The following is a 12,207-nucleotide window of genomic DNA, read 5'->3' on the forward strand; positions in this document are numbered from 1 at the left end:
GTAAATGAGAGAGATGAATGAGGCAAACTTGACATTGCAAAATTATATTTTAGTTGTGACTTGACTTACAGTTTTTGGTTAACCATTCTGTGCTAATTAAACTGAAAGAAAGTGGGTGTTTGCTTTGTTAAAAAGTTAATACCATTATTCTACTAAAGTTTTCAAGTTGACCTAATTCTTATGGAATAGCTGTACCACTAAATGTATTAATTGTTTTTGTTGCCTCTATATAAGTTTTTCTTTTGGAGAATCTGTAATCTGTGAATTAATTTCATCATTTTTACTTCAACTGCAAAAACATTAAGAAAAGTTGTCTGACATTTGTTCTACAACATACTGTGGATGCTTACATTCAGAAATGAACTAATACAAAGCATGAATACCAAAGTGTTTGTATATTTGTATATTCACCTTAAATTATTGGTTCATTTTTAAGCTCTATTATTAAAGTTTTATTTTGAATTTTATTGTACTTATTGTTTTTTTCTCCCCCCTTCATTGAAAAGTAGGAAGATGTGATTGAATGTCATGGTGGGCTGTAAGTAATCATTAGCAGAGCAAGAAATAGATTAGTTTTTAAATGCTGTTAGGACAAAAGAATAATTAGTATAATAATATATTCCGTTTGTGATCCTTCTGTGGATATATCGAGATTTTATAAGATATATATCTTATAAAATCTTGACAAAATACTTTATAAGACAAAACTATAATATTTGCTTTGCAGTTGTGGTCATGGAATCTTGGTTAATTCTTAATGTATGGTCTTAACACTGAACCACTAGTAGACAAATGCTGAAGTGCCCACATATTTGTTAATTATTCATTCCTTTTTAAAGCTTGTGCTTAGAGTTGTAATTATCTGGCTGTATGATAATCAATAATTGAGGCAAATCACTGTACAACACTACTTTTTTCATTGATACAGTATATTATTTTAATTTAGTACCTTATGTAAAACACTAAAAAATTTTTGTTCAAAATTGTCAATGTAATTGTAAAAAATAGGAAACTATTCCTCTTCTTATTTCATAATTACATATGATAAGAGAAAAGTGATTTGGGGAAATTTAATGTTTTCAGAAAGCATGTTATTGGAGATTTATTTATAAAATAAATGTATAATTTTGTTTCCCATTGCAGTTGTATAATGTGGTTGTTGATACTGAAATAACAGGTAAAAAACTACTAGAGAAAGGACAGTTGAAAAGACGATATACCATAATTCCATTGAATAAAATAAGAGGAAGAGCTATTGAAAAGGATACCATAAAGAATGCAGAAAGATTGGTAAATTATTATTTTTTATTTTTAATAAATAACTACATATTATCAATTAAACCATTCAGTTTATATCAATATTTGTTGAAAGCTGCTGTGTCTATGTAATCCAGCCTGGTTAGCCTATCCACTTTGCAACCAATAGGGTGGTGCAAATCCCACCATGGACATGGATGTTTGTGATTACCTTACCATCAGGAAAAAAATTTTTCAACTATAAATTCAGGTGTTCGCAAACAAAGTGCAAGGTAATAATAACCAATGTTATTGCACCATTAGCGACAAAGCAGATTGAGGAAGAGCTAAAAGAAGTACGTTTTTATATCAGTACTAATCGATTCATCTAACCACTTTGACATGAAATTAGTGCCTCTGGTCATTAGATACTATCATCCAGAAAAAGGTGTGAAGGTGATTGTGTTGGAGTTCGTTAATTTAGGTGGTGAAACTTCAGAACTTTTATTTTCTTATGTGTTGGAAGTGTTATAGAAGTTAGATCTCCTGAAAAAGGTTATTGCTATATTAGCAGATAATACAAATACAAACTTTGGTGGAAAGAAGAGAAAGGGAAAGGATAATCTGTACTTCAAAATGCAAGAGAACAGTGTGAACAATTTAATTGGAATTGGTTGCCCTGCACATGTGATACATAATGCTGTGCAGAGTGCTTCAGATCGCTTAACTATCGATCTTCAGTTAATAATTAACAAGATTTACCAACATTTCCATATATATTGTGTACCAGTTGAGAACTTAAATCATTTTGTGAATTCACAAACACAGAGTATAAAACTGTTTTGGGTAGCAGCAAGACAAGATGACTCTTTCTTTTGTCTGCAATCCAGAGGGTTATTGACATGTTCCCTTCATTGAAGTCATATTTTCTTTCTATTGACAAATGTCCTATCAGTTTCAAAAATTTCATTGAAAATCCAATTTAAATTACACTCCTGCATTTCCTTGCCAGCCAGTTAAAAACATTTTATGATACCATTAAATGTATTGAAAAGCAAGACATAACAGTAATTGAAGTGAATGATGAAACAAACAAACTGGTGGAAAGATTAAATTGTAGGAAGGTAGAAAAGTTTCTTACAACTACTGTGAGAAAACCGTTGTAAGAATTAGAAAAAGAAGGACACATAACAGTGAAAAGTTTGAAAGCTATTCTGTAGATTTCTGCCGCACCTATATTGAATATATTCAGGAGTGGTCTATACCATTTCTCACACCTCTTCAGTGTATGGATTGGATTAATTTGAAGGGAAAGGATCCTGTGACTTGGAAGAACATACAAGAAAGCTACATATTCATGCAGACAGTGTCACCAAGTTTTACTGTGAATGAAGAGGACTTATTTGATAAGTCTGTATGTGTGAAAAAATATTGTGAAAGCAAATTTGAATTGTGGAGTGAACAGAAGGATCAAAGTGTCAGTAATAAATGGTGTGAAATGTTTGCTCATTTTACAAAACAGGGTATAAATTCTGGGAGTATTAAATGCCTAGTTACTTTTTGTTTAGCACTGCCAGGAACTAATGCAGCTGTTGAACGTGTTTTTTCATTAATAAATGCTCTTTGGACAGATGAAAAACAAACAGACTTAAAATTGAGACAGTAAAAGCTTTAATCATTGTAAAGACATATTTTAAGAATTTCTCTTGTGCTGAGTTCTATGATCAAATATCAAAAGAAAAAAAAATTCTTGAAGAAGTCCATAAATCTGATAAATATTTTTAATTAAAATGTTTGTGATTAATAATCCTTTTTTAAAGTGGATTTAATGTTAATGTATGTTTATAGCAGTATTTAATTTCAAGTGCAACATATATAATAGTTTTATTTTTGGTTTTCTTAATTCTCGTAGACAGACTTATACGTTGGTTATGCATTATTAAAACACTTAAGGAAATGAACAATGTAGTTAAGGATATAAATTAAATTATACTTTAATAAATATTTTCCGATATTACCTGGTGTATACCAGGTCCCTTGCAGTTGTAAACTGTCTTACTTTGGCCAAACAGGCAGGACAGCGAATATCAGAATTTCTGAACACAAGGACTACATCCGGTTTCACAAGTACAGCCATTCTGGTCTTGCAGACCATGCTCTGGATACACACCACAGAATATGGTGGAAGAAAGCTACAGTAATACACCATAGCAAATACAAATTCGAAAGACTATTTATGGAATCAGCCTCAGCCCTAAGAAATTCTCCAAACCTCAACAAATTTGGTTGTATGCGACTGCCCCAAATTTGGGAGGCTTACATCAGCAGACCTTCAGTCCAACGGCCAAGAACACCTACTTAGCCTGCTAATGGGCACCATCAGGACTTTTAGGAGAACAATAGCTTCATTCCCAGTTACTATGTTTGTAGTGCCTACGTGCACATGCCTTTTTTGTAAGTTCCTTTAGAAGATGGCAACGTGACGTTGCCGAAATATCTGAAAATATTTATTAAAGTATAATTTAATTTATATCCTTAACTACGTTGTTCATTTCCTTAAGTTTTAATATTGGTTTTCTTAATTTTTAACTTGTCCCGTTTTTTTACAAAATATTCCATGTTTTTTGAGTAAAAATTTCAGAATGTCCCAGATTTTAGAAAAACATTATGCTATGTTATTTAAGATACGAGCATAGCATTACCGTATGCTATGCTTGTATCTTAAATTTTCAAATTGTGGATAGTTATGAACTCAATACCAGTGTGGACACTTGTGGCTACTGATTTCTAAAAACCCCTAATGTTACAGACTAGGAGTTCTAAGACTTAGTTTCCCCTTCAGGAAACAAAAGTGTTGTTAGAAGATCTGTTTTCGTTATCAACACTACCTCACTTAAGTTTATAGATTACAATAGTATCTTTACTCTCACACACACATGCGCGCACACACACACACACACACACTCACACACAGTGTAAATACGTGCTATGTGCTTGTCCTTCTCAAGAAATCTTGATCTGTGATAGAATTATCTCAACTGCTTGAATATTTAAATAACGGAAATCCTTAACTAAAATAACCTCAGTAGAAAAGTATCTAGTAGATGAGCCATTAGGATCCAGTGAAGACAGAATTACCATATAGCAGATGTTGCCATCATAGTCAGTAGTGGTGAAGGTCTGGTGAAAGAACATCGACACTTGAACTTGTCTCATCAACTCTCAGAAGGACTTTTGATGGTATAGACCTGAGAGGAACTTCATCAGTGTTAACTCATAGTGAACAGATAATAAATTGAAATGGTTGTTTAAAATCATTAAGTAATGCTGAACAAAAATTAAGACTGTTTAGCAAAGAGATACATTGAAGAAAATGTAGACATGAAAAAGAGCAATATGGTCTATTGGTTATGATGTAGCATATTAGTTCAGAGCAGAAGATGCAGACACGACAAGCAGTAGTATGGTATGGTCTGTTGGTTATGATACAGCATATTGGTTCAGAGCAAGTTCACAGAAATTAAGATATTTCTGCACTAGATAAACAAAGATGAAAACAAATAATACACATCAGACACTAACTGGCTGTGGGATTATAGCCCTTAATGACAATGTTGATTATTTGGTACAGTGTTCATGCTCTCTCTGTCTACCCCTCCCCCCTTCCTCTTTGCTGTCGATGTCATGGGTAACTAATGGGCTATTTTTTTTTTTATCTACTACATCATTATCTCTGGAACATGTTCCATGTTCCAGGGATAATGTCCATGGAACACAGAGAAAAATCTCTGTGTTCCATGGACAACTGATATGTGAGAATGTTTTTGCTAATGGTTATTTGCATTAAATAGTCTTCTAATGAATTCCTAAAATATAAACAAGAACAGTTAAATTGTTTGAGACTGGATGTAGTTTGTCTTGTGCACCAAACATAATGTATCTTTTTCTTATGTGAGACACCTTTCATGGTGGAGAAAATTTCCAGTGATAGTACTGGTACTTTGCTTTTCATTTTTGTGCATTCTTTTTCTACTCTGTTTGACACCTCATTTGGCAAGATAGATAGTGCTCGCTGACCCAACCAGGATCTGTAAATTAGTGGATTTACCAGCAAGGGCTAGTGGCAGTGTATGGTACTAATATCTTGGGAAGCCCTGGTACTCCACTTCTGAGTTCAGTAATTGCTCGCCAGATATTGGACATTGAAGTCTGGCACGTTGCTTCGGGGAGTGATGTGGTTCTGAATTTTTCTTGCTTTTAATCATGAATTTTTCATTCTCATGTTTATCATGGATCCTCAACAAGCCCCCAATAGAGAAACCATTTGTGCATCAATTGATGAAGCAAAAAAACATTAATCACCTACATATATTCCATCTTTTTTGATTATACATTCAAAAGATGGATGTATTTTTATGTCACTTGCACCTTTTTTTTATAATCCTATGGTAATTTTGTACCGTAGGATGGTCAAGTAATTTTTTTCTATTTTTCTATTAATTATATATATATTATATATATTATTATTATTATTATTATTTTTTAACATAGCCTTGAAAACCTTGCTCTAGAGACCAAATGTAGAGTTTTTTTAAGCTGCTTTGGCCTTCTGATAAATTTGGGCATTGGTCTCAAACGAGGTGAAATTCATCTCTCACCTTAAGATGATCACAAGCATCCATGGCAGTATTCAAATCTGCAGGCTGTTGGTTGGAAAGCAGATAAGCTAACAACTTGGTCAACCAGTAAAATGTCTCAGTAAAATTACTAGTAAAATGTCTCCTCTTTTCCAGAAGGGTTTGGAAAACTTCACCGGATCTGAAAATTCATTAAAAAAATTCTATTAATGAGATGTTATTATTGAAATAGGAATTTGTAGCAACATCACTTAGGGAAATACCAATCCCAGTAATGCCCTCCCACAAAACTGAACTTTTCTTAAGTAGTAATATCAGCCTGGGACCTCCTTGACATGCCTCATCAGCAGATTTACTCTGATGGAGTGACAGCAATAAGAATTCTCATATATAGGAATAGTCTAGTACCAACCAGGACTATTATCTTTATATCTAACATGACTAAACCCACATCATCAGTGAAACAGGATATTTCAGTTGATCTTGTAAGTTCTGTATCCCAAACCCTTTGCACTTCTTCTAATGTCAGGAATTGACCATGCTCACACTGCCTATGATGGCTCCACCATCTGTGTCTAATGAAACTTAAATAGCATGATAATAATGACTGCAAAGTGCAAAATACCCAAATGCACTGATTGCGAGGAAGAACATCCAGCTTATTTCTGATCATGCCAAAGTTGAATGAATGAGAAGGACATGCAAAAGGTCAAGATTAAGCAGAACATTCTTTAACAGGATGTGAAAAGGAAGTATACCAATACAAGAACATCTTGTATATCCCATCTGCTTACAATTTTTTCATCCTTGAGCAGGTTGTTGGATATTGCAGAATTTACTTGCAATCTCTTTAGAATTATTTATTTGAAAAAATTAATATTCCCCCCCCCCCCCACACACACACCATCCACTCATGAAGATGCAACAAAAATGGTATTACTAAATCTAAATCCAGTAGTTTGAAAAATTATGGTTTGTGCACTCCAAAGAATAAGACATGCCTCCAGTTACATTAATAAATGGGATAGATAACTCTTTCCTCTCCTTCTCCCCACTTAGAAGGAACAGATGGACACTGGCCATCCACAATTCCCTCTCCAAAAAAGAAAAATCCAAATCCTCACAAAACCAGAAGTCAGCTGCATCCACCAAATATTAAACAGTTAACAGTTCCTATAATGGAATTCTTGTGGAACACACTAATACGTGGGTAATGTCAGGATCCTCGTGAAGAAATATAAGTCACTGTGCTTCTGTTTGCAAGAGACTTATTTGAAACATGGCAAGAATCATTTGTTGCAGTATACTTCTGTGATAGGAGCTGGACCTATCCATGGCAGAATTACCATTTTTGTGGGTAACCATGTTACTTTCCAACAAGTCCACTGAACAATAGCAGTTGCTATTTGTCTCAGTAGGATATTTTATTACAGTGTGCTGCATCTACCTGTTGCCCAGTGCATTTATTTTCCAGAATGACCTTGATGACTTCATGTTGTAGTTGTCATCTGCTGTACTCTTAATGGGGGATGTGAATGGTCTAATACCATCTGGGGTAGTGCACACATTGATCAGAAAAAAGGTTGAGAAACTCTTTTTCTGATGTCAATTTTCATGCTCAGAAACTACCTATCCCTCCTAAACACTAGAAATAACACTTTCTTTCACTACTAATGACCTAATAATTTGTTCACCATGCCGTTTCCCACTGTTTAAATGCAAAGTAGAAGATAACATCTATTGGTTATCTTCTCATAGATGTTATGAGTGATTACTTTCCCAATATCCATCTCTTACACTGGATAGCCATGTATTCCAGCAACGAATCACAGTGAAAATAGATTAAGCTGACTGGAATATATTTTTAACCCTGGCTGAATTTGATTTTGCAATAGTCAGCTTCTCTATTCATTAAGCAGTGAATTACAGTACTGAATGTATAACAAGCCCCAACTGCACTACCCAAAATGTTTGGTTGTTGCTGCTTTTCTCCAAACCATGTTAAATTCACAATATACATCATCATCATCATCATCATCATCAAATTCCTGCCATGTACCCTCAAGGGGTGTACAGGATATGATAGTACTACATGAAAAAAATTACATCATTATTAATTTCCTATCTACAATTTTCCTCCAAATCAGTCTGTTGCTTGTCAACACTCCAATATTATCAGATCTTATATTTCTATCGTCTAAAGCACTTTGTACCGTATCAATCCACCTATATCTTGGTCTTCCTCTCGGTCGTTTTCCTGCCAACCTGGCAGAGAACACTTGTTTTGCTAATCTTTCCTCGCCCATTCTGTTTAAGTGACCATACCACCTGAGATTAGCTCTGCTAACGCATTCCTGGATACTGACAATGTCAAGTTCTTTCCTAATATCCTCGTTTTTAATATGATACTGCCATTGATGCCATCTGTTCACGCCTATAATCTTTCTCAGGACTCTCTTATCTGCAGTCTCTAGTCTTTGGTCAAGTGTTTTACTTCTGACCCAGCTCTCAGATCCATAAGTTAAAACTGGTTTGAACACTGTCTTGTATACAGCTAATTTAGTGTTCCGACTAATTTCTCTCTTATTCCATATGAATTTATTCAATTGACTTCCCACCATACCAGCTTTGCTGATTCTGTTGTCTATTTCTATACTGAATTTACCATCATCAGTAAAAATTGTGCCGAAGTAGCTGAAATGTTTTACTTGTTCCACAGGTTCTCCATTCACAACACAGTTGACATTTTCAATGATTCTGCCTATTTTCATTGTCTTTGTCTTTTTATTGCTGACCTTCATACCATATCTATTACAAGAGCTATTCAATTTAGTCAGAGAATCTTGCAGACTTGTAGCGGATTTATTTAGAAGTATAACGTCATCAGCATAAAGCAAAGAGCTGACATTAACATCTCCAATTTTGATATCATGTTTAATACCACTTTCCTTCATAATGTGATCCATATAGATAATGAATAACAGAGGGGATAATGTGCATCCTTGTCTCACACCAGATTTAACATTAAACCATCTTCCTGTACTTCCTTCAATTCGAACTGCTGACTTACAACTCAAATAAAGACTAAGTATTGCTTGATATAATGTCCCATTGATACCATATAACTGCAGCGTATTGAATAGCTTCTCTCTTGGCACCTTGTCATATGCCTTTTCCAAATCGACAAAACTTAAATACAGATCTTTGTTATATTCCCATGCTTTCTCGACTATTTGTCCTAAAGTGAAGATCTGATCCTGACAGCCTCTATTTGGCCTGAATCCAGCTTGTTCTTCACCAAGCTTTTCTTCCACAATTCTTCTCAACCGTTTCTCAAGTATACTTGCATAGATCTTGCCAGGAACACTAAGTAGGGAAATACCTCTGTAATTCTCACATGCAGTTTTATTTCCCTTTTTATATATGGGTACTATGAGAGCTCTACTCCAATCATCGGGAATTCGTCCCTCTGTCCAGGCTTTCTGAACTATGCAGTGCAGCCACTGTAAGACTCTTATACCACCATACTTCAGCATTTCTGGTCGAATATCATCTACTCCTGCTGCCTTTCCACATTTCAAGCCTTTGGCTTTTTCTACTTCAAGTATGGATATGTATTCCTGACTGCATGCCTGGTCAGTGTTTTTTACCACTGTGCTGTTATCACTGCTTGTTTCATTTAGCAGTTTTTCAAAGTAATTACTCCATGCTTCAAGGATATCCTTTTCTCCCGTTTTAATGTCACCTTTATAATCTCTAACTCCTTTTACAGCACTCTTTCCTCCATTCCTAAGCTTCTTCAACAACCTCCAGAATATTTTGCCACTTTCTTGATATTTATTTTCTATATTCTTGCCAAAGTCCTCCTGTGACTCTTGTTTAGCTAGTTTTACACAGTGTTTAGCATTCTTGCATTTGTCTCTATATTCTCTAAGAGCAGAAGCTGGCTTATTTGACAGGAACTTTTGGTATGCTTTCCTCTTTTCCTTCACTGCCTCTTTAACCTCCTGTGTCCACCAAGGAGTTCTGATTTTTTTATCCTTACAAACAACCTCACCACATGCCTCTCTGGCAGAATCAATCAATGTTTTCTTCAGAGTTTGCCACTGAATCTCCAAGGTTTGATTCCTGTTCTCAAACTCTTTCATATTTCCTTCAATAATCTTTGTGTATTTTAGTCTACAGCTCACATCTGGGAGCTGCTCAACTTTTATTCACTTTAAAACTTTCTTACATGTTATTCTTTTCAATATGAAATTCAATTTTATCCTGCTCAAGACTAAATAGTGATCACTTCCAATTTCAAATCCTCTGTACACCCTGGTGTCCTGCACCAGGGTGAAAACATCACTATCAACAATAACATAGTCAATGAGACTTTTCTTATTCCTAGCCTCTTCTTTCCATGTGAATTTGTGCACATTTTTATGTTGGAACATGGTGTTAGTAATAACCAGTCCATGTCCTGAGCAGAAATCCAACAGATATTTGCCATTATTATTAGCTTTGCTCTTTTCTCCAAATTTTCCCAAAATATTTTTGTATGTCTCACAATCATTTCCTACTCTGCTATTTAGATCCCCAACAAGGACCAACTTTTCATTTTTCATTGTGTCAGTTGCTTTTTCTAAAGCGTCAAAAAATTCCTCCACTTCTACCTTAGTAGAACCTTCTGTGGGACCATAGGCACAAATAAGTCTCATTGTCCAGTTCCCCATTCTCATATTTGCCCACATTACTCTACTTGAGACTGACTGCCATTCAAGAAGATTAGCCTTGTATTTTGTGTTGAATACTATGGCTACTCCTTCTTTTCCTTGATTGTCATTGCCTGAATATAACATTTTGTTTATTGCTCAGAAAGATCTCACCAGTTTTGGTCTTTTTTGTTTCAGTCACCCCTATTATGTCGATCTGGTACTTATCTAATTCCTCAGCTAGCTTCATTTCTTTGCCATTCAGGCTTCTTACGTTGATTGTACCGATCTTTAATTCTGGTGATGTTGAGTTGGGGTTTATTTTCAGATTTGTTCCAGTAGCTGACTTTTCGCTGTTCGCCCTGGTTCCCTGGCGAAAACAACGTGGGCCTTGTTTAACCGGGCCACGCCCCAGCCGGCATGAAATTTTGTCATGTTGTACCATCATTCTATATTTTGGTTTAACCAATAAGAATACAATTAGGTCGGCTAAATCCCAAATTGCCAGCCCATCCTCGTCCGTTCAATATCCAAGTAGATACCCAACAGGGTGCACCACGAGAAGGTGAGGATTGGACATTAGGTCAGAAGCCCTGGTCGGTTCTCCGCATTCCTTTAAAGGCTATGTGGAGGTCTCCTCTCAGTTATACAGCTTTGACCCTTAAGCACTCAAATATACAGCAATTCACAATATACAGCAAGTATAAAAGTTCAAAACAGAATTTTGTACTTTTTTGCAGATACCCTGCTACACAAAACTTAATTGCTTCAAACATGCATGAGCACAAGACATTCTCCTTCAGAGCCAGAACTCATTGATTCATTTCACATCTTCTATTAGCAGATCAACAAACAACAAGGAGGTCTCAGACAAAATCCAGAAAAATGGACAGATATTCTATTTACTCCTGACTAAACAAACACACGTAATAACCACAGTAATAAGTTTTAATAAGTAAATGTTTCATCCTAAGTATCAAAGGACATCGTCAGTACAGTTAATTCAAACAATACTAGGAATAACATACAGTTAGGGTGCATGATTACAATGGAATCCCAATATGCATGCAGTAGTGTGTTATAGAATTAAATTAAAATATATCTGGAGTGGGAAAAAATAGATTACATTAAAATAAGATAACAAAAAATTATCATTTTACACAATTTTGTATGACAATTTCCTATACTTTAGGAATAGCAAGAACGTCATTACAGTTTAGATTTGGTCTGTAAAGTATCGCTTCAGCACTTTCTTTATATAAAGCACTATGTAGAAGTTCGGTCTTTTTCCAGTGGATTGATCCTATGGTTTGGGTTTTCAACTCTCTGTTGTGTGAGGCCAGATTTCTGCGATTTGATAAGACGGATATGGTCTTGATGTTCAGAAATGAATTTATGAACAGATTTACCTGTCCCTCCATAGTAAGACAATTTACAGGAGCATGGAACCTGTGCACGCCAGGTAGTATCAAAGGTGAGAGTTTGTCTTTAGGAGAGGGTAACAAGTTACAGTTCTAGTTGATTGGTTTATAGGTAGTTCTCCTAAAGACAAACTCTCACCTCTTATGCTACCTGGCGTGTACGAGGTTCTATGCTCCTGTAAATTGTCTTACTATGGACAGACAGGTAGATCTGTT

The 12,207-nt window shown here is 35.2% G+C and overlaps 1 protein-coding gene across 3 annotated transcripts in view; it reads left to right on the forward strand.

The window, feature by feature from the left end:
* The window catches only part of SMC2 (structural maintenance of chromosomes 2), a 555,382-nt gene that overhangs the window by 274,070 nt on the left and 269,105 nt on the right, over positions 1-12,207 (forward strand). For all 3 annotated transcript variants that reach the window (XM_090401108.1, XM_090401106.1, XM_090401107.1), the window contains one exon: positions 1,144-1,290. In XM_090401108.1, coding sequence (XP_090257234.1) covers positions 1,144-1,290 — 147 coding nt within the window. The remainder of the gene's footprint in view (positions 1-1,143; positions 1,291-12,207) is intronic.

This window comes from Typopeltis vanoorti, chromosome 12 (genome assembly GCF_054136105.1).
Source record: "Typopeltis vanoorti isolate ZY-2024b chromosome 12, IOZ_Tvanoo_1.0, whole genome shotgun sequence".
Classification (NCBI taxonomy): Eukaryota; Metazoa; Arthropoda; class Arachnida; order Uropygi; family Thelyphonidae; genus Typopeltis; species Typopeltis vanoorti.